The sequence below is a fragment of the Symsagittifera roscoffensis genome, chromosome 4, assembly GCF_963678635.1.
Source record: "Symsagittifera roscoffensis chromosome 4, txSymRosc1.1, whole genome shotgun sequence".
Taxonomy (NCBI): Eukaryota; Metazoa; Xenacoelomorpha; order Acoela; family Convolutidae; genus Symsagittifera; species Symsagittifera roscoffensis.
Genome location: NC_087065.1, coordinates 37,023,522 through 37,047,716, shown reverse-complemented (window position 1 = coordinate 37,047,716; position 24,195 = coordinate 37,023,522). Strand labels below are relative to the sequence as shown.

Genomic DNA, 24,195 nt, shown 5'->3' with positions numbered 1-24,195 from the left:
CGACAGAGGACTACTTGAAAACTTTTTGAAATTAAACCTAAGTTCACGAAAAATCCCATTTTAATAGTTCAATGCAAATTTTAGTATTTCAATCGAAACACTTTGGCAAAAAAATCAAAGAGAATTTGAAACACAAAACTTTGGACAAACAGTCGAGCTTGTCATCAGAGGGTAGGCCCATCGGCGAACTTGAATCGAGAATCAAGCCCAATTCCGATTTTATTTCCTTCAAGAAAATTCTGCGCACGCTCAGTTACATAATCAATAATTTTTATTATAGTCCTTCTCGTAAGCGAAATGTTATTTTCTATGGCTTGTGATGTTTTGTTCTCGCAAAGTCCAAGAAAGTCGGAGATTGCTTAAAGTTAAACCCCTTTCCGTCGTCACTCGATCTCCGAAAAGCCATTACAAAAAAAACATTCTAAGAAAAACTGGTCCGAATTATGCCAAAGAGAAAACATGAGTTGACTTCCAATATGAATTGCGCGACAAAAAATATGCTATTAATGAACTATGTCGAAGCTTGTCATGATGTTACCAACGCATAGTTTTCCACAAAAAAAGGTAGGTAGAAGGTTTTTTAAGCGAAGGCGAAGCTGCACGTCGCAAGCATCCATAAAAAGGTATGCCTAGATAGAAAAGCCTAGCAGAAAAACTACACGCCACCTGAAAAAGAGACACATACCTTGACCACTAGACCAAAACATGAAAGAACTCCGCTCATTCCGTTGATATAAACTCAACTCATGATTAAAATGGCTAAATAGAAAAAACACTGTGAAAAGAAAAATGCTACCTCATTGAAAAAAATTGTTAAGAACTTAGCAGGGGCGGATCTCGGTTTTTCTTGAGGGGGGACGCATTTTCAAAAAAATTTCAAAAATTTTGACGACCTTTTTTTTTAGGTCGACCAAATTGATTTTCCGAGCTCTCCTGAAGCACTAAAAAGACAAATGGTTTTCTTAAAAAGTACCTTTGGGTCGGCAGGGGGTCAAACCCCTGATGGGACGCGTCCGCCGCCCCCTCCCCCCCCCCCCTTAATCCGCCCCTGGAACTCAGTAACTTTTCAAAAAACATTGTTAAAAACAAAAATACCGGAATGTTCTGAGCCACATGAACAGCAATTTATCACTTCAATTGAAGTCTATATTTGATTCTTAATACAATTCTCAGGGAATCTCAGATGTTTAACTCAGATTGTCCTACCATGGCTCAATGTTGATTTTTATTTTTGCATACTAATTTTACTGCTTTAATTGCTCGATGATTTTTAAAAAAAATTTTACTATTCAAGAATATAATAATATTTACACTTCAACGAGCATCTTTTCTTCAGATTTACTGGCATAAACTGCCATTTTTTTATTTCCAATTCTCAGCATGGGAAATTGTAACATTATTGAATATACACAACCAAAAATTACCAGGCCAAAATGAATTTCAATCTATCGAGAACTGCCAGTTAAAATAGTCTTTCAAACTAAAATTAAGTAGTCAGCCGTACATATTATCAAAAGGGAAATGAATGGCAATTTGTGACAAAGAAGCAATTAACCAAGCGAGGTCAGATGAACCTTTATTCACCTAAATCGCCCATTGATCAATTTCCCAGATATCAACAGAAACAGAACATTTCAAAAATGTCAAATATTACTTAGCTTGTATAGAATCGGCAATTTTAATAACTGTTTCAATAACTCACCAATCTATTTTTCATTAAATTAATCATATGGTGACGGATTTTGAGCAAAAAGAACAGAAGCTCAGTGGAACTACTCAATTACGCTTGACCTAAAAACCAAACGTACTTAAAATTTGCATTATATGGAAGAAATCTTATTGAAAATCTGAAAAATCGGAGAGTGAACAGCTGAAAAAAGAAAGAAGAAATTGGATATTAATTTGAGTTGGGATCATGCGTGAGTCCAAGTGGAAGGAGGAGTCCCACAGTGAAGTGGAGATTCTGCTGGGGGGAGACCTGGACATAGATGGACGGGAGCTGTTCCAGCTCACACTCAACTCCTTACTCAGGTCAGCAGACAATGAACAGTCCTACCTTTCTCATGTTCTTTCATCCAGGATAAGATACAAATGAGCCTAGAGGCGAAAAAAAACAAGTAACAATTAGGAAAATAAGTTCTTCTTTCATAATCCATAATCATCCAATGATTCTACCAGACACCAAGGAAAATCACTCAAAACCATCAATCTAACCAACACAGTTCGAAGAGACGGAATTATAAAATCAAATCAACCCGAGGAAAGTCTGAGCAGAGGCGATCTAGGATTTTCTCGAGGAGGGGAGGGATTTTCAAAACAACTTTCGAAATTTAATCGACCTTTTTTCATGTCGACCAAATTGAATTTCCGAGCTCTCACCAATCACTATAAACACCCTACTTCGACCAAATTTTCTGCACCGCAGGCAAAATTTTGAAAAAAAAACAGGCCAAAAAGGCGTTATTAGGAACTTTTTGGAAAATATTGACCAAAAAGTTGCGTTTTTTTCGGCGCGCGCTTCCCCCTCAAAATTAACACATATTGGCGCCAAAGGCGCTTTTAGAAAAACTTTAAAGTCTGTCAGCCAAAAATGGATATCTCAAATTAGTACAAAGGGGGAACCCTGTGGGTCAGCAGGGGGTGGAGGAGATGACGTCCCCCCAACATCCCCCCACCCCACACCCTTAAGCTCGCTGGTAAGTATGAATGAGAGGCGTAAACCCTGATTCACTAAAATACTGTTTTTTAACAAAAAATGTTGATTGGCTTTCTTTTTTTGAAATATAGTTTTGGTAGGATCGAGAATAACAAGAGGATTTTAGCCTAGAAAAATTAGCAACCAAAACCAATAAGCAAAAAAGTACGGGAAAAATCAGCGAGGGGTTCTTTTCGTGCCCCTCCTCTCCAAATTGTGAAATTTTATACCGTGACATCACTGCATGATGTCATGCATTCCTTATATGCTATTTTATAAGAACAGATTAAGTAATTCACCTTGCCACCAATTTAGAGCTCAGCCATATTATTTTTAAGCTATGTTAACATCATTGATGGTTACTGAATATCAATCATTAGCAAAAATGTAACCGAGCTGAATACTAATTGGGGAAAAAACCAACCTAGTAAATTCTTCCATTCACGCTCTCACTTATTCCGACTAACAGATGATAATCCAGAATAAATCTAACCCAAGCATCCCTCAAAAAAAAGATATACCAAAACCGCTCGAAATAGAATTAAAACTAACAAGACTGCTCGTATATCAGCGTACAGCCCTGAAGGTTCCGACTGCTTCTTAATCCATATCAATTTTTTTGAAGATTTTCTATATCAGAGATCAATTTTAAAAGTTTACATCGAACAAAATTAATAGGACCAACTAGCTAGTCTCAATTCAATTTGGAATGATTTTGTTGAGCGGGATACTTTGCCACGGTGTCCTACAATTTAATGACATACAATTTAACACCGTACTTTTTAACACAGTCATTTCACTAAACAATTTAAATCGACAACAATATAACTCCTATTTTCCAGTTTAATACAGTACATTTTAACACCTAGTCATTTCACTATTAAATCAACTGCTGTATGAATTCGTTATCTTAACTCTCATCACACCAAAGTTAATCCTGCAATTAACACACGCACCATAATGAAAAACTTGGTTTATCTTAGTTATACATGCTAAAAGGAGGCTTCCTAATTTACTTAAGACTCTTATCTGCAAGTTTGTAATTTATTTTCAATTAGACTTTTCGCTAATTCAAAACAATTTGACGTAAAAATTCTGACAAAAATTAATTTCTGACAGTCACTTTACACTTTACTCAAGTGATAAACAAACGCAAACACAATAAACACATTATGATTGAGTCTTCTTTCGAGTTTACAGTTTCATCTAAAAACAAGCCAATCCTTATAGCGTCCGGTCACGAATTTTACTTCAAGCGAAAAAATAAGTTTACAGAAAACTGGATTTGCTCAAAATATCAAAAACATAAATGTCGAGCAACTGCCATTACTGAAAATAACGAATTAATCGAGACGCGTAGAGAGCATAACCACGACATTTCAGCGGGAAAATCGGAGGTTCGATAATGATTTTAAGTTTTTTGGCATTGGTTAAACCTTTTTTAATTTCTATACCGGCTGAAAATGTCTAGAAAATTAGGCCATATTAGTCAAAGGACGTCTAAATATTTGCGGGTTTTTGAAGTTCATTGAATTATTGCTTGTTTTTGGTTCATTTTGGAATGATTCATTAACAATATATTGGCAAGGCTATTTCGTTTTGGTTTGAAACGTTTCATTGAAATCATTTGCAAGGTCATTTCTATTCAAAACTTACGCAAATTAAGTAGCGCAAATTTGTCTGGCTTTAAATGGCAGAAATTTCTCTCGTTTAATTCTTTGATGGTTACCGAAATCCCCTTTGAAGTAAGTTTTCTTTTCATTTTGGATTAAAATGGTGTTAAATCATAGAAATTGTTTTAAAATGTAGCGATGTTATATTGCTAAGGCAACAAAAAGTAGGGAGTGAAATTTTAGGGTGTTAAATTGTTAAGAGTTAAAAAGGGGGGAACCCTTTGCCACGCATAAATCATTCGCGCTACGTTTTCAGCATTAAGAATTAAACTTTCAAAGAGAGCTTAAGTTAGTCCAGACCATGTCCAAATTGGCAAATTTCAAACTCCCAGAACTTTCCAAAAAATGATCGGAAGTAAAATATATTTTTTAACATTTGATCTCAGGGAGTCGATGTGATCAATGGGGTATAATTTTTTGTTGAAAAAAAATTGTTTCGATCGCCGTAAGTTGACTGAATAAAAAAATCCACACCAAGCATAAATATTCCGTTTTCTTCGAAAGTCGGAACAATTAACATTGCTAGCCAGCAGCGCTAATAATAATACCCAAGCAGCACGTAACTACCACAGAACATAACTATATAGTCATGCAAGCCGTCCCGCAGTCACGCTATAATACATATACTTTCAACTTTTGTTGACATTTCAGGTGGTTAATAAATTTGCTGTGGTTTACTTACCCTATTACGAACACATTCTTCTCCTCATATCCAACTTCGTGAAATCAATGATTTCCCCAAAAAATTTATGTGCATATCTAGGGGGGATGCAACCGGTTTCTTTCTTTCAAATTATCATGTTTTGTTCGAGGCGTGATACAAGGATCTAAAAAAAGTCTAAACTAGTTATAGTAAACTCAATTTTTTTTCCATTTTTTTTATTTCTAAATCTTTTTCCCTTCTTTTTTTTTGCTTGCTCGCTTTATGATATGGCACCAGCCTCATTCCCTACAAGTTTTCTCTTAGGTAATCAAAATAAGAGGAAAAAACCAAGAGCTACGCCATAGTTCCTTGCAACTTAATGAAGTGGTCAGAAAAAATGTGTTTTTTTTAGTTAATTGTAGACAAATTAACAAAAACTTCCATCCCAGCAATAAACTCTAGGAGCCCAACGAGACTATTTTCTTTACTTGACACATTTTGAAACTACACCTATCGTTCACCATCACTCAACATCTGAACGACCAGTCACATTAATATGTATATCAACCTTTTACCACATCTAGATCATATTCCATACATCATATAGATCATATTGTTCAATTCAACAATAGATCCATTACAACTTCGTTAGATTATGCTCTCATCGAAATCCGATCAGCACAACAATGGTTTTCTTCAGTTCATCCGGGTTAACAATGGACATTTTAATTATCAGATTCTTAAACCAATAACAATAATCGGTAGAGCTTCCTTCAATCTGTACTTAGTTGCCGACATCTAAATTATTATCTTTGTCTAAGCTTATTACCTCAAAAAAGTATTTCGCAGTCATTAAGCCTTCCCATTGAAGGTAAGGCAAGAGAGAATAGTAATAACATAATGCCAAACCAGCCCGCCTCCAACATACCAACAAAATATTCAACCAGACGACAACTTTGCGATCTTTCAAGTCTTTTATATTTCAACTATACAACTATTTCAAAAATCAAACTCGCGCGGTTATTTTGTGCATCGTACCAATTATTTATTTTGATCACTATTTTCTTGACTACAGATTTGTATCATTGAGATCAAATAAGTCAACCGTTTAACCAATACTTGCTATACCAGCACTATCGCAGACACCCTGCATGCCTTAGCAACGCATACCATAGATACCAGAGCAACGCGTAGAAGAGCTTTGAAACAAGAAATCACAATAAGTTCTCAACACGTTTTCAAAACTTTCCATGAAAGCAACAAACAACACCAGCCTAGTAAAGCTATCAACGCCAAAAATCGATAAAAAAACCATGGGAAACTAAATACTAAAAGTACAAAATGAAACTCAGAAGAACCGGATCTTCGCCTCTATGGCGATAAAGAATGAAGAAAGCACGTCAGCTAGTCATAAAAATAATTTGACGAAAGCTGCTGTCAAACAAAAAAAAATTGTCAAAAAAAAAATTTGGTATATTTGTTTCGAGTGAAATTCTATTTGACGAGAAATTGACGTTGAATTAGATTTGAGATTTGAACCAACATGTCCAAGGGGTAACTTAGCAGACGTTACTTGGGTTAGCGACTGCGAAGTAGTTCATACAAAAATTTGAGCAATATAAAAGTTTTAAACTATTACACACTACACCGATATAGTATGGTACATATAGTTTTGGAACGAATAAAAAGAGGGAGTCGCATAAAAATGCACGAAGTCCTGACAAGCGAGGTTTTCACATCGCAATTTCAATTGACTATATTGAAAACACTAGCAAATAAACGGCAAAAAAAATTAAAAAGGAAAGAAAAGGCAAAACAGGACGCCAAAAATTGAACTATCAATATGCCGGAATCGAACCCGAACCTGTAGATTAAGATTCCTACGTTCTCCAATCTGCGCTACGATTCCTTGAATTCATGAAAAGCTAGCCACCAATAAGGCTGATTACAAAAGCTATTGTGCTATTGCCAAATTTCCAATGCTATCAAGCTGAAGTGCCTTCAGATGAGTACTTTCATTTGCGAGTTGGGTTAGAAAAACGTAGATTCGTAATTGAACACTACACTCACAAAAGTAAAAACAAGCAAAAGCAGCTGAATTTCGCAAACATAAGTAAAAAAAACTCTGCTCTTAAAAATTCTTGACGAAAAGAACTCGCGCACTGAGGGATCGAACAAATTCTGCCAGTGCATAGCCAAACATCGTACGAACCTTCATTATACATATAAATGTGATCCGAATTTCGAATAGAAGAACGGAATTTTAGTGTCCCCGGTTACAACACTCTTGCTACTCGCAAGGGTAAACAGCTATTGCAGTGAAATTACAAAAAGAAAATTTCATACACAGAGGCGAAGCGTAGCTTCGCATCACTAGCGATACCAACAAAATAACATTGCAAGCTGGCAGACAGGGAAGCAATTTTCTATGGCACATTCTAAGGACACATTCTACGGCATTTAATGAAAATTCAAAAACAATTGTCAAGCGAATGTTGTCATGAAAACCTTTGTAATATAAATTCATTTCTGAGATTTTTAACGTTTTGTGGGATCTGGAGGAAAGTATACTTATTATGGTTCCCTCGAGCCACGCAGTATTGAGTTAGTAAGCCAATAAAATATAAGACGAATGAAAATACGTCTCATATAATGAAAACTGCAAAAAATTCTAAGAAGAGGCAACTAAACCGGATAAAAAATAGGCTGAATAATAAGCTTATTATTGAAACAAAATATTTTGCGATTAAAAAAAACAGGTCCTGGTCAGATTCGAATCCATGACCTTTGCCGTCTAAGACGTATTCGTTACCTCCAGACTAAGCGTGCCGGAGACGTTATAAAAATTGACTTCGCTATAACTCAAGTGATTCTGTTAAACAAGTTGCTAAACCAAAAAAATTCTATTCGATTTGATAACGCTTGCTAATCGCAATGTAATGTAGGTGATGGAATGAATCTTTTGGCCCGAGGTTGTTTTTTTTTCAGACAAATTTCCAACTTTTAATTTAATATTTTTGACAGGATTAATTTATACATCCAAAATTTTTTGATGTCCTGCATTACAGAATAATGCTAAGAAGAAAAGAAGAAAGTCTTTTTTACAAAAAAATATTATGCTGAAAAAATAACTAGAAAAAAATAGGAAAATACACAATCAACAAAAATTTCATAACTTTGTCGCGGATAAGGATCATAAAATGCCTTATCAAGCATTAAGAATCAATGAGTGACCGGCAGCTAAAGCGAAAGATCTTGGGTCCACACTTGTTGAGCCGAAAACGAAACTGAAGACATAAAACATTGAAAACTCTTAAAATATAATTTTTACGACCCAGCCCTCCTGAAAGAGACAAAAGCATTAAATACAATTCACCATTGAAACTGCGCCACAAGTTTGAATAAGCCAAAATTATATACCACGAACCTATTCAAGCGAAAAAAAAATCAAAAATACTCAAAAAGCAGAATTGATAAATTTACAAACTACAGACCAACTTTCAATTATAGTAAGAACAGTTTGAATCAAAAATTTAAAAATTGAATCGAAAATTGAGAAAACCGCAAAACCGGAAAAAATTTTCATTATTTATCATTTAAAATTTGAACTACTACCCCGCATGAACTAAGCAGTATTTTTGAATTTTTTTTTAAAAAAAATGAGAATGTCAGCCTTTAATCATGTCAGAATCTAGGCAGAAAGTGCAAGAAAAGTTGTTTACCGAAAGTAGTTTAAGCAATGTTAAGAAAGGTTCAAAATTGCCAATTTGGCATATTTAATATACAATAGACTTCGCGCCATTAACGCGTGAAAGGCTAATTAATTCGGCTTAAAAATTATTTCAAATTGAAAAGAATCAAGCTAGTTGGTCTAACAAATACGTTACTGCATGCCAAATATATCAAGTTGTACTTGAAATAATGTGGGTGAGCAAACTATACTCCAGAGAAGTTACAGGGCATTTTGATCGTCGCCCTGATACGAGCAGTCAGTCTTGTTATACTCTAGCGCATACTTTCAAACGGGCAGCAATTAATACGCTTTTATACAGTAGGAAGCACTGAGCTCGCTTTGAGCTCATATAACCCATACTGTTCAAATGATAACGCTGGAGCATTTACAACAGGGTGACCAAATACGCTGATGACAAAAGGGGACCTCTCATATATTCACAATAAATTAGGAATTGGAACCGAAAAACACTATAACTGTAGAAAAAAAATGGATCAAAATTTTTATTGCTCAAGCAAATTAAAACATTTGATCGATCACATTTGCAGACGTTGTTTCTGCCAACACAGACTGTCCTCTGGACTCCTTTTCAAAGCGCTCCTTTTGATCCATGGCCTTCGATAACTTCGCCTGCAGATCGTCAATTTCTTTTTGGGAAGTGTCAATCTTTCTTTTCAAGTCTGCAGAAGTAAGCTTTTTGTAGACGGCAAAATTTTCCCTGTCGACTTCGGCGTTTTTTGCGCGTTCTGAGTTGGTGGCAACATTCACTTGCGATGACTTCAGATAAGAAGAAGATGCTGTCGCGACTGAGTCATGAAGGTCGCGTGGAATAGTAACAGCTTCTATCTGATCTCTGGCGAAGAATGAGCGAACCCGCCGAAGAGCATCATACGTGTCCAGCAGAAAAAATGATTTAGATACTTGCTCTCTGCAAGTTTCATTTCACTGAAGCCGCTTTCCACTTGCATATTGTGCGGCACCACCAATATGTTGAACTCACAAAGCTGACGTACACTCTGGTGATTTTCCAAACTCTTGCTCGTAAACAGTTCAAAAATACACACACTGCCGCTGCTGACAAACAATGTGGCAATTCCATGCGATAAAATATAGCCACACTTTGTGTAGCCACACGCAATGTTTGTGTACGCCGAGTCAGGAAACATAACCGAGTACAAGTTGCGATTGCGCGAGAACGCATCACTCGATCGAAAAGATGACCCGTCAAGAGCTATTTTCAAGACATGCAGAATCAGAGCTTTTCGTTTGATGGTTTCTTTGTCGTTCTGCTGTGCCACTTGCTGTCTGATTGTCGGTTGACTTTGAGCCGCTGCACTAGCGGAGACATGCCTGCCTGTTTCTTGATGTCTTGAAAGAACAGCAGTACCCTTGCTTATGTTGAGCTCTTGATTGCAACATCTGCAACGAACTGCATGCGGATTGCCATGAACGCTCAGTGCCCACGGGAAGTCGTTTTTCATTGCGTCATTGAAGCGACATTTTCCCATTGCGTGATCTGAAAAAGATAACTTTGAAGCATCTGTAAAAAAAAATAGAAAAGGGGACCACTGAACGCTCGGGGTACCAAAAGGGGTACAAAGGGGACTGGTCCCCCAAAGGGGACCGATTTGGTCACCCTGATTTACAATCTTTACAGATACAATATTGAGGGACGCGGTCGAGTGATATAAGGCATGCGTCTCTTAACACGAGGGTGGTGCGTTCGAATTCCACTTCGGTCACGGTTAGAGGGTTCCTCAAGGAGGGAACGGCTGCGGCAAAATGGATGACATCCCCCTTTCCCACGGTTGGACATCCATTCAGTAGGGCCGGGGGTTAAGAAAAGAAAACGAAAAAAAATCTCCCATTTGCAGCCACATTGCTAAAATTTAGGCGAAGTTTTCTAAAATTTATATCAATATTTTTAAGGAAGTCATGAAATATAAGTTTCCCCAATAACAACTGCTAGATTAATGAGTTACAACAACATTATTTAAGTCCATTACCCAGAAAACAGTTCAGAAAAAAGCCTAATGCTTTCACTCTGCAACTATTTCACTCATACACTCTGTACTTCTTATTAATTCTAACAAGCTTTCAAACCGTTTTTTATTCAAAAAAGGAAACTTACTAGCAATTTTTTTTCTTTGCACTCCAAATTACGGGTCAAATAATTTAAAGCATTGAAAAACAAACCGTCATCTGATGTTTATCCGAGCACCTAAACTACTAATACCCCACTTCGTTTAAGTGTACTAAAATCATGCAATTAATGCTCATGCGAAAGCCACCAATTTTCTCAAAACAATAAAACTGGTCGACTCTTTATTAGCTCCAAATTTAGATGTTCCAAATTCTAATCAAGCAGTTTAAATAAACACGATCCCATTCCAAAAACTATCCTGTTCTACAACAGCCTGTCTGGTATATTCAGTAGATATTGGCCTAACAAGTCCAAGAATGATAGGTGAAATTTGAACTTTGTAAATGTATAGCCAGAGAGGGAAACGCAACCCATCAATTCATTAGCTGTTTAAAAACCAGCTTAACAATTTTAATGTCTAGTGCAAAGTATTTTTACAAGCTGTGATCAAATTGGAGAAAAACTCCTTTATGCATTAATCTTAACTAATTGTGAGCACAAGTCCTTCAGAGAGAGGGATTTCTAGTCAAAGAACTGTTAAATATGAGAAAAGATCATTTAATTAGACCTACTGTAGTCTTCCTCAGTAAAGGGCGAAACAAATTAAAAGAAGACATTTTAGGTCTTATGCATCACATTCCACATTCTTTAATTTAAGCTAAACCCATCAGTTAACTACTTTTTTCATTATTCTATCCCCCTTTTGGTCTTATTGGTATTGCTCCGCCCACTACTGATTCAGCCGCGCGTAAATTTTCACTTTCAATCGATCACGCTTTTTCAGTTTTAATAGCAACAAATCGTCAAAAGAACACTTCAAGTATTTCATTTGCGACTAGAAGAGACTTGTGATTAGTGCTCAGCTGATTAAACTTCATCTTCATTACAACATGGTAGCGGAAGCGGACACAATAAAAGGTCCCGGTTAAGTCCCTTTTAGTGGTTTCCATTCTTCATGGTTGTTTAATTCATTTTTATCTTTTTCGGACCTAACAAGAAACCACTTGCACTTTTCAGACACTTCAAAGTCATATTTATCTTCACACATTTTCGCCCATAATTTCTACTATTCCATTGAAAACTTTGTTTAATTCTAATCCTAATGAACAAGGAGAGCAGAGCTCAAGGACAAAACTTTTCCAAGCGCGGTTTTTCGGGTCATAATGTCAACCAAAGACGCAATACGGGCAGGTCTCGCAGACACACAAGAGCGTAAGTTAAATATATTTATTAAAACTAGAAAAACAATACAGCCTGAAAGATTCCAGGATTCCACATCTGAAAATAGATACCTGAGTTTTAAAAAAAGATACCAAAAAGTGACTTTTAGATTATAGTGTCTACATAGATACCAAGTGACCACCCTGTGTGACCTTTTGCGAGTTTCGTTTTGGGTTAAAAAACGATCGTTAACAATGCGTCTGCTTTCGAACCAATCAAGACAATTCGGCAAAAATACCATTGCAGCAATAATTATCGAATACAAACGACATTGCCTAGTAGCAAAAAATTGTTCGGCTTCGCTCCGCTGCGCTTAAATTCGACGCAAGAGAAATTCCCGAGAATCAGTGGTTGTCGCTAATCTAGATTAGTTGGATGAAATGGCTTAGATGGATTAAATAATTGGCTTAAATTTCTGGCGTATTAAGTCTCAAAATAAAATTTTCCAAATGTCTATCTGTATGAATTGTCTGAACACGATTCACTTCTAGAGAGACGAATGACACAAGTGGTGGAAACCTGGTCAAGACCTGGACACCGCTAAAGAATGCAGTGGCCAATGCGCCCTGCTGCCCAGGCATCTATAAGATAGGACTCACTCATGACAACTGGATCGAAGTGGTCTACATTGGATCATCTTCTTCCGATAGAACACTGCGAGAGGTCGTCACTTCGGTAAGAACACACCGCAATGCAGACATTCTTTTTAATCAAGAAATTCCGTCGAATTGAGATCTTTCTATCCTCGAATTCTAGGTGCTTATATAGATGCTTGCATACAAGATTTTGTTGCCGCCAGACCTTTACAATGTCTTGACGCCGCCGTCAAGGCTCCAACTCATAGTAATTTTGAAGCTTAAGCTAGTACCGATTGCTTCGATTTCCGGTTCAAACTTTGTAATGTGTTTATGAGTAGCTCAAACGAAAATTATTTATGCAGAAAAATATCGAAGTTAATTTACGTGACACCAACAAAACGCATCGGGCTCAAAACAAGCCGCTTTTGTTTAGGTTGTGTACGGCTACGAAGGAGGGGAGCGCCTGGCGATGATGGTGGTGAATCCGTGCACTCGCAAGAAACTGATGGTGCAGTGGATCACCAGTGTGTACCCCGAGGAACTGATTGAGGACGAGTTGGAGGAGTACATTGCAACCAACCACAAAATACCTGAGTACAACACACCCATCGACCCCACCAAGGCATGTTAAACTAAAGACAAAACGAATTAAGAGTCCTCACAGACAGTAACAACGAACGAGTGTTGTGGAAAAACACGATTCAACATGGCCTCTTCACCAATGTTAAAACTTAACAAGGGTAGCCGGTTACTGTGCAAGTACCACAGAAAACAACAGCCTCGAAAAAGTGAAGAAAAAACTGGTTTCTTTCTTTCAAATTGTAATGTTTTGTTCGTGGCGTGATACAAGGATCTAAACAAAAGTATAGACTAGTTATAGTAAACTCAATTTTTTTCGATTTTTATTTAATTTCTTAATCTTTTTGCCCTTCTTTAAATCCTTTTTTTGCTTGCTCGCTTTATGATATGGCACAAGCCTCATTCCATACGAGCTTTTTCTCAGCTAATCAAAATAGAGAGGAAAAAACCAAGAGCTACGCCATAGTTCCTTGCAACTTAATGAAGTGGTCGAAAAAAATGTGTTTTTTTAAAATTAATTGTAGACAAATTAACAAAAACTTCCATCCCAGCAATAAACTCTTTTAAAATTGAATATGGTGTGATGAGGTAATATCAATAAGCTCGAAAAAATAACATTTATTCTGCAATAAAAGTATTATGCTCGCTAATCTCCAAAACTGATCCAAATTCGTTAAATTAATAAGAGATATTTCTCGGCAAATAACTCGGTCAATAAATTAATTTCGGCATTATTTCTATTGATCTGAACATCATATAACATTTTTAGCATCTGTCCGTTTTTTGTACAAAACGGCGCAAGCTAGCCACAAGAACCGGTCGGTAATGTCCTTGAGACAAATTGCTCTTTTTGGCGGTCAACCTTAATCAAGGCTGAACCGAATTAGAACCAAAAAACAGTTAAAATAGGATGTAACCCCCGTTTTTAGTATACTAATACATGGGCAGGTGGGGGACTCGAACCTACGTCAACTGTTAACCTGTATAATCGGCGTTAGCTTAGGCCACTCGGCCAACTGTGCTTATTGTTGTTACATTTTGGTTCAGTTTTATATGCATCTATACTCTACATTCTATACTCTACATTTGCATTGCAACATCCTCCCCCCCTGAAGAAGGAAGAACCGGAGCGAGCTTAACGGTCGGCCGCGTGACTTCACGGGTTGCGGTCCTGACAAGGGCGGATCGGGCGCAACCGTCCTGTCCGTAGTTTAGCTTGACGATTCGGGCGAGAGGGTAGTACCCACGCGGACTATCGGGCTCAATCACCCACACGAGATCGCCTGTTTTAAGAGTGAAGTCAGAATGAGTGTGCCACTTGACACGCTTATTCAGCGAGGGAACATATTCTCGAAGCCAACGAGACCAAATCGCGTTAGCATATGACTGCGCTCGCACGTACCTTTTCTTGTGATCGAAGTGCTCCCCGGGTAAAAGCGAAGGAAAGCTTGTGGCATGTTGTCCAAGCAAAAAATGGTTTGGGGTTAACGCTTCTAACTCACGTGAATCGGTACTAACGGGAGTGATTGGCCTCGAATTCAAAGCCTGTTCAACTAAGCAGAGTGTTGTTCCTAACACCTCTTCAGTGACTCGCCTACTGCCTAGGATATCGTACAGCACGCGCTTCACGCTTCGGACGAGGCGTTCCCAGGAGCCGCCATGATGGGGTGCGCCTGGCGGGTTAAATTTCCAAGTAACACCTTTGTGTGCAAAAATGGTCGGAGCCATGCCATTCCAGCTCTTGATGCAGGCAAGTAATTCCTTTTCCGCACCAACGAAGTTCGTGCCATTATCCGACCAGATTGTGCTTGGCGTACCACGGCGCGCAACGAACCGTTCAATGCCCATGACACACGAACTGGTGTCCAGAGACGGTACAATCTCAAGGTGTACAGCCCTGGTGGTGAGGCAAGTAAAAAGGAATCCCCATCTTTTTTCCGTGCTTCTGCGAACCGGAACGTAAAGCGGTCCAAAGTAATCCACACCCGTATGATTGAAGGGTGGTTGCTTGTATCCGAGACGTTCGACCGGTAAATCGGACATAATTGGCTGGATGGTACTTGCTTTGCGTTTACGGCATGTCACACATTGATTTTCGACAGACCGAAGTAGTCGACGCAACCCAAGTATTGCAAATTTCATATTTAAAACGGAGCGCATGTAATCTAATCCTTGATGAAAATGCTTATGGTGGAGGCTGCGGGCCAACAAACGAACTAAGGTATGTCGGGCATCGAGTATTATTGGGTGCTTAGTATCAAACTCGGTATCCACTAAGCGCACAATCCGTCCGGTGGAACGAATGATTCCAGCGGGACCAATAAATGGCGAGTATGTGGCAATTTTACTACTATTCTTAATAGGTTTGCCAGCGGTGAGTGTTTTTAACTCAACGGGAAAGGATTCCATCTGAGCAAGATGAATCAGTTTGCTTTCTGCAATATCAAGTTCAGTGGGGTCGGTGATTCGTAAGTCTTTACCACGAAAATGCTTATGTGAAGGCAACACCCTCAACATAAAAGCGACTACTCGTTTATATCTTGTAAAGGAACTGAACCTTTCCCAATTGAACCCGTGTTCGGGATGTTTTATTGATGTGACATCGGTGACGAAGGAAGATGATGTCTCCAAGCAATTATCAACATCACAAGAAGGACCCTTCAAACGAATTTTATTGATTACACGTTCGTCGGGTAAAAACGGCCAATCAGTAGTCCTGAGAATGCTCGGACCAATAACCCAGCTGCTATCCTTGAGGGCTTCCGAAGAAATCCCCCGCGTACCGGTATCAGCTGGATTATCGCCGCTCAGAACATGGTGCCACTCATCAATAGTGGTCGACTCGAGGATTTCGCCGACACGATTAGCGACGAATACAGGTAATTTTTCAGTGGAGTTTAGCCACTGCAAAACTGTTGTACTATCTGTCCACATAAAGACATGATTAATAGAGACGGTAAGGGCGGTCAGTATATCATCTTTTAGTCGTGTGGCGAGCAGAGCAGCTTGAAGCTCTAGCTTCGGTATCGATAGCGCTTTCATGGGCGCAACGCGAGCTTTACCAAAGATGAAGGATATTTGAGTTTTATGCGAGCTCGCGAGTCGCGCACGCAAAAAACCAACAGCACAGAAAACGTCCTGCGAGCTATCACCGAACATGTGGAGCTCAATTTGATCAACAGGCTCTGTGAAGTAACAACGGGGAATAGTCAATTGCCCTAAGAGAGGGAGACCGGAGTGCCACTCGAGAAACTTATCTCTTATGTCTTCTGGCAATTCGTCGTCCCAACTTTGACCACTGATTTTCCAAATATCTTTCAGTAAAAGACGGGCCCTAACTGTGTATGGAGCTACTAACCCAACAGGGTCAAACACAGAAGAGACGAAACTCAAGACGGTTCGTTGAGTTATTGCTTTATCGAGAGGACGATCCACGCCTCTGCTAACAACCAATGTGTCTTTCACATGGTCCCACTTAAGACCTAAGACGTGTGATGATCGTTCGGCACCGTTACATATTTCCTTGATGGGTGAAGATGAGGTTTCGGATTCCTCGGGGTTCATTGCTGAAGTGATTTCATCAGCATTACTGACAAATTTAGTCAAATTAAATCCTCCCAATTTTAGTAAGGAAACCAAATCGCGACTAGTTTTAATTGCTTGGGTAACGTTCTCGAATGAATCCAAGTAATCGTCCATGTAAAACTTTTCATTTACGACTGAGGCGGCCTCAGGGTATGTGGACATATTATCAGTTGCTGTTTTTTGCAACGCGAAATTGGCGCACGTAGGTGAATCCCGTGCGCCGAATATATGGCGAGTGTACTGATGAACTACCACATCGGAAGTGGTATCCTCCCGCCACAAAAAACGGAGCGAAATTTGATCGCGGGCAAGGACTCCTACCTGGAGGAACATACCCTCTATATCCGCGGAGACGGCGTACTTATGTTGACGGAATCGCAAAAGCACAAAAATTAAATTTTGGAGTAGGTCAGGACCCACCAATAAGGACTTATTTAAGGATGTGCCGTGAAACTTAGAAGCCCCATTAAGGACTCGGCGCACCTTACCCGGCTTATTCGGATTTACGACGGGATGGTGCGGAAGATACCACTCGCGATCGGAACGCTTACGTGGATCATGCGGTTCGACGGTAACGACATAGCCTTTCCTAATGTCCTCTCTAATTGTTTCTGTGTATCTTTCGCGCAGCTCAGGGTCTTTACTTAACCTTCTCTCCAATGATTTAAATTGGGCGAGTGACGAGTAATAATTGTTTGGTAGACTGACATTACTATCAATCCAAAGCATAGGCACAATGTATCTTTCGCCATTGTGAACGGTTTCAGAATTGAGGATGGATAAAGCATGTTTATCCGCGGCGGAACGGGCATCGACTTGTTTGAAAGCACCATACGATTCCAACTCGTACCAGGATTTTATCTGGTCGGTCAGAGAAGAATCTTCAACAACACACTTGAAACACGAAGAAGTAGAATTACCGGACGGCGGCAACGGACCACTTAAGACCCAACCTATCGGTAGGCGAACGGAACACGGTGAGTTTTTATCATCTCCCAAGATGAACTCAATGGGTCTAACGGCGTGGTAGTAGTCTTGTCCGATAATAATTTCAACGTCCTCATAAGTATATTGAATGGGCTTAATAGGTGCTAATTGTGGATATTTATTCTGCAAATCAGCAATATTGATTAATTCGGAACCAATCCGAATACTGTCTTTAACATATGCACAGAGAGAAAATACGAAATCACTATTATTCGGCTCGGAGGAAACTGTAAACTTGACTCTCTGAGTCTCAACAACGGTGGTCGAATTGAAACCACTAATTGACAAGTTAACGGGCTCCCCTACTAAGCCGAGACGCTTTACGAGTGACGAAGACACCCAGGAGTGAGTCGATGCACTATCACAAAGAACCAACGTCAGGAGACTGGTTACATCCGAGGATACACCAAGTGTTGCAATTGGCAACAACCCTTTAGAAGATTCAATGTCAAGTACATCACTAACAGCGGCATGGGTGGAAGTGTTTAAATTCTCCTTGGATTTGTTTGTTCCAGCCTTATTCGAGACATTTGAATTTTCCTTCCGAGGAAATATTCTTTCGGCTCCATGGAGCAAGACATTATGTGTGCTATCACACTCTGGCTTCGGGCACTTTTTTGCTCTAGAACATTGCCGGAAACTATGATTGCCATTGAGGCAAGCGAAGCAAAGTTTCTGTTCAGCTACGTATTTTGCTCGCTGAGTAGCATGCTTTTCCTTAAAAACAGCACAATTCCACAATGCATGACTACCCTTACACAAAACGCACGGCGGAAACTTAGACTTATCCTGAGACTTATCCTGAGCCTTACTAGTTACCTGGCTATTGGCTGCAAAAACTTTGGTTGTTTTTGGTTTAACCGGTTCTTCATTTTTTGCCTTAGAGCTGAGTAAACGTAATCTTTCATGCCCCTCGGCCTTTTCTTTCAACCAGTTGTTAAAGTCTAAGAGCGTTGGTCGCTGCCAATTATGTCTAACAGTATGCATCGACCAAGCCTCCTTGAGGTTAGGCGGAAGTTTACTAACAGCTTGGTTTAACAGGTTAACACTCTTTAGATCATCGTTGAAAGACAATGATTTGAAAACTGCTACGAGGCCAGATATGGCAGAGGAGAAACTAATGACATTTTCCGAATTGTGCATCTTAAGTGGAGGAAAAGTATTCAGCTTATCAAGATGCGCACCAACAATGGCATGTGGTTGCCCAAACTTCCGTTGCAAGGTGGCCAGTGCATCCTTGTACATAACGCCACTATAACTAAACTCCGCAATTGCGGTTTTTGCTTTGCCTGTGACGAGCGTTTTTAAGTATGTCAATTTCGTATCATCGGTGAGAACAGCGGAATCAACGGTGGACTTAAACTGACCAAACCATTCGTGCCAGTTTAACGGGTTGCCGTCAAACTGGGCTAACTTCCATTCAGGAAGATGATCTTTGCGGCTATGCATCAATAATTCCACCAATTCACGAGCGGAGAGAGGTCGATCCGATGAACAACCTTGGTTCGGATAAGCGGGAGACGGTGCGTAGTCCTCGTTGACTGGCTGATAACCAGTATTAGTTTGATTGACAAAATGCGGAACATGTTGTGGATGAACTGGGGGAGTATTAAAATACACAGTCCCACCACTAGTATACGGAGAGGCGGTGTTACACGATGGGACAATAGTTGTCACATTAGAAAAAATGTTTCCAGCATTACAACACTGAGCAGGCGTGACGATTGGAGTTGTAGCTGCCAATCGCCATAAGTTTGCATCACTTGTGTAGTAATCGTTGATACTAGGTGACACAGTATGCGGAACAAAGGGAAGATTATGTTGCGTCTGGACTGGCGCTGCATGGCAATTAGGTGCCGAAAAGAAAACCGGCGTTGGGTTTACTCCAGAAGATGAGAAGCCACCGCCAGCAAATGCAGGCGACAAAGAAACAAAACCAGAACCGGGTTGGGCCGGTAACATTGGGACAGGTAATGATTCCGGTTGCGCGATGGCAAAACTACCATTAGTTATGTTTGAACTCATGGTCTGTAAAGGAACAGCAGACGGTGGTGGTAGCACGTGTGCACTAGAATGCATATTGTTAACTGGGAATGGAACAGAGGCTGGGAATGAAACAGAAGCTTGCAATGGCAAACGGCTTGCACTGCCAAATTGAGGCATAGCCCGATGTCCATAACTATGGATTCCAGGGTCACTCAATGCTGTGTGCTCATGGTTATGACTATTACTGGTGTGAATTGCATGAGCAAGGAGGGCGGAAGTCGTCGGTCCTGACGAAACGGGTACATGAGTGAAGGCCTGCAAACCTGGCGCACTAGCAACGTCGGGAGGTGCTTGTGAACTAACAGAGTCTACCCAATCATTAGTTCGATCGGTTGCTACCTTTGAAATAGGTTGACTTACTCCTGTTAAGTTACTTTCCGCTACCTTCTCGCTAACCTCAGATGAACTGTCCTCAAGTTCAAACGCTTTCAATTCCATTTCAATTAGTTGCTTTTTATGATTTTCAGCCAATTGCTCTAGTTCCAGCTGACTTTGTTCAAACTTAAGACGGTTCTCTTGCTCTTTAAGTCTTAAAGATACTTGATACTGCCTTTCCAGCTCCTCATGGCGTCGTTTTACTAAAGCTAACTCATGCCGTTTCTCACTTGATGACATAGTGCGAACAGTCGACGTATGACGAGTGGAAGCAGATTTATCAGACTTATGTGAGTCAAGCTTTCTACTATCCTTAGACTTATTAGAGACCTTAGACCTGTTTTCAGATACTCGTGCTGCTGAATCACTTGTTTTGTGCGAGTGTGAGGATGTCTCAGACCTAGTTTGTTGTAAAGATCCCTTGCTCCCTGTAATGCCGGCTGCTGGAAATGACGAAGGTTCAAGGCTCATCTTGTAACTCTGAGCTTCGTGCATTACTTTATCGTTCATTTCGGTTACTTTCTTAAGCCAAAGGTCTTGCTGAGCAATAATTTTTTCAGGATTTTCTGTTTTTCCCGCTAACCTAATTAATTGCTCATTGACGTCGACAGCTTTTTCCAACGCAATTTTACATTTGTAAACAGCATTATCAATTTTTGTAGTGCGACTATTATTCTCAATGTACTCAAGTAATAATGAGTGACCTTTAAGCAGCTCATTTTCTAGATTTAGACGGGTTTCGAATAACTTGCGTATCTTACTTTGGAATTTTTCGTCCATGTTTTTCACAAATTGACAATATTCTACGGATGCTCACTTATAGAAAACAATCAATAAAATGAGATACTGTTTTGGTATGTAATCAAATTTGCATTAGTAAATCAACATTAGCTTACAAGACGGGGGAACTTGACGTCTCAAAGCTTCTACCTGAAGCCTATTTCTTATAGCTTTCCGAGCTTTGAGGGGTAAGCGGTTTCGCTTCTTACGTGTCTTAAGGATGTTAAGATTAGCGCTATAACGCCTTAGAAGGAGGAGAGTCTTTAACTCAAGGGAAGGAGGCTGGTGAAGCTCTTTGTACTTCTCAATTAGTACCTGGTCCTTAGCCTTACGCTTAGAGATAAAGTCTTTAACGACGTTGAGAATGAGAATACCTGTTGAACCTAAACTTTCCTCTATATCCTCGGTTCCGTTGCGTCTACAGTATACGATCGCACAAATGTTTGTCCTATACCTTAATAACAAATTGACAAGTTGCTCACTACTCAGCTTGCGGTTATTGTTGCTGCGGTGCCTACTTATCGAGTTATTTATGGCGTCGTGCCAAATTACGAGGTCGTTACGGTGCGACAAGTAGTGATGAAGGTAGTACTGTATTGTTTTCTGAGAGTCCCTAGCGTTAAAGTTCAAACTTAAACCTGGCTTCGTAAAGCAAGTATCTTTGACGCGCTTCTGGGACGGAGCGGGAAGTTTTCGGAGCGCGTGATCCAAAGAACTAGCTCCTAGAATGAATACCATACACTTAGGGGACCTATGCGACGGCTTCGTTACGCTTAAGTACCAATGGGGTTGGAAAATTAAGTAGGTCGGTTGAACTCCAACAACACACACGGAGTAAACCTGAGGATGAAAGAATTCAACTTAACTCACTTAATATCACCGTACCTGACCACTTAACTTTACTGTCACGCAACGAAGTCAATAATATGACGGGCTGAAACGGCTTTGTTTTACTCGAAGCGAACTGGCTTTCAGTTTCACCAATGGTGGGTGGGGGATCAGGCAAATTGGTTAAGTTCCAACAACACACGCGGAAGAAACCTGAGGATGAAAAAACTCAACTTAATTTGCCTGATATTTCGCTACCAGACCACTTAATATAAGGTTGGTGTCATCTTACAGCACAGTTTCGCAGAGTTCTGGAGACGTTTTGAGGATTTTTTGGCAATTTTTTTACTTTTTATACAAAATTTTTCAGAAAATTTTGGTCAGCAGGTTCGAGTCATAAACCAACCCAAAAAACTAGTCCAGTACCTCTTGTCTATGTTCCGATTTCACTGATTAATATTCCGTTCACATATATCCAAAAATTTTTGGTATCGAGAAAAAATGTCAAGTCAGTTTGTCTATGTACCGACTAAGATATTTCAGTTCAACGGAACTGTCCAAAATTTTTGGGTATTGAGAAAAATTACCGGGGGCTAGCTTGCGGAAAAATTTTTCAAGATGTATGACAGCGTATAAAATTTTATAGCACAATATGAGAGTCTTAAACTAGTCGAGTCTTACAGTTTTAATTGGAGACTGGCGACACCGGTTTCGGGTTGTCAAACCATCGGCCAGACGCAGAGAAGTTGTTCCATGATTGCTTCTATCACTTCCACAAAACGTCTGTAGCTGGTCTGCGCTTGACAACTCAATCGACACTTGAATTTCTCGGTAGGCCTCAATCTTATCTGCACCTCAGTAATCTGCAACACATGATCTGCTACTCATCAATCAGTCTTGTGGGTTGTATGGTTACAGGAAATTGTTCTGTTGTGTGCACTACGGAAAAGGAATGGTCACCACGAAGATGAAGTTGTCGGGAAAGGAATCGAACTCTAGTGCATCTGTGCTTAGATGTCTCTGCAGTTGGTCACGCTGCAGCGGCCTCTGATGTTCTTGCAAACAAATGTCTGCTGCTCTCGGAAATCCTGCTGTGAATTTACTGCGAGATTCTCCGTGTTTTTCGTCGCTGCGATATTCTCAGCGTATTTCAAAAGAACGAGAGGCGGAACAAAAACAAACGCTCGTGTCCCTTGTGGGGCGCCAAAAATATGCTCGCTAATCTCCAAAACTGATCCAAATTCGTTAAATTAATAAGAGATATTTCTCGGCAAATAACTCGGTCAATAAATTAATTTCGGCATTATTTCTATTGATCTGAACATCATATAACATTTTTAGCATCTGTCCGTTTTTTGTACAAAACGGCGCAAGCTAGCCACAAGAACCGGTCGGTAATGTCCTTGAGACAAATTGCTCTTTTTGGCGGTCAACCTTAATCAAGGCTGAACCGAATTAGAACCAAAAAACAGTTAAAATAGGATGTAACCCCCGTTTTTAGTATACTAATACATGGGCAGGTGGGGGACTCGAACCTACGTCAACTGTTAACCTGTATAATCGGCGTTAGCTTAGGCCACTCGGCCAACTGTGCTTATTGTTGTTACATTTTGGTTCAGTTTTATATGCATCTATACTCTACATTCTATACTCTACATTTGCATTGCAACAAGTATTGTGAGACATCTTTGAAATCCGGAAGATTATCATCAACTTAATCACTAGTGAATAAGTTGGTGCACTATGAGGCAAATAATACCAAAATTGTTTGAAATAAGTGCCCCTAAATTGCGAGAAAACTTTTTCCTGTACAATTTAGCTCACTTAAAAGCTAAAAGTCTTGAAGAGTTTATATGTTCTTCATCCATAAACGAATTATGTGAAAACATTCATTTGAAAAATTTCAGGGTCTCTACGTGGTTGTGGACTGTCACGTTCCTTCGGACCCTAATGACGTTACAATTCCTGGAAGCACACAAGGAACTGGCGGGGCGGCGACGAGTGCCTCAATCGGGCGGGGGCGACAACACAACACAAGGAGCGAACAACCCAGCGACACATGCCCACATTGCAACGAAAAGATAATGCGATTCGCTTTTTCTAATGTACGAATATACTGAAAATTACGACCAATGAACAGATAAAGTCAAGAAAGAGATAAGTGAATACGAAAAGTTAAGGTCAACAATGAACTTAATGACCAGTGAGCTGAAATTTGGTCATCCTTAAAAATTGATCAATCTCAATAACAGAAAAGAGTTCTAGTTTGTAAAGAAATTCATCATATATATAGTACACAGATAAAGATTCATTTATAGCCTGGATTATA

The 24,195-nt window shown here is 39.5% G+C and overlaps 2 protein-coding genes across 9 annotated transcripts in view; one reads left to right on the top strand and one right to left on the bottom strand.

Moving 5' to 3' along the window:
* The window catches only part of LOC134843623 (patatin-like phospholipase domain-containing protein 4), a 206,128-nt gene that overhangs the window by 154,772 nt on the left and 27,161 nt on the right, over positions 1–24,195 (bottom strand). The gene's annotated exons all lie outside the window — the stretch shown is intronic.
* Positions 1,327–24,128, top strand: LOC134843624 (uncharacterized). 8 transcript variants are annotated; one of them, XM_063859803.1, is made up of 5 exons: positions 5,529–5,720; positions 11,681–12,099; positions 12,600–12,783; positions 13,120–13,308; positions 23,774–24,128. In XM_063859803.1, exons 2-5 carry the CDS (start codon positions 11,990–11,992, stop codon positions 23,984–23,986), a joined length of 696 nt encoding a protein of 231 aa, XP_063715873.1. In that variant the 5' UTR covers positions 5,529–5,720; positions 11,681–11,989; the 3' UTR covers positions 23,987–24,128. The 8 variants fall into 8 exon arrangements, with proteins under 8 accessions (XP_063715868.1, XP_063715873.1, XP_063715870.1 ...); XM_063859800.1 differs by lacking the exon at positions 5,529–5,720 and adding an exon at positions 5,735–5,882 and having other exon boundaries at positions 11,672–12,099; XM_063859799.1 differs by lacking the exon at positions 5,529–5,720 and adding an exon at positions 5,908–5,981 and having other exon boundaries at positions 11,672–12,099.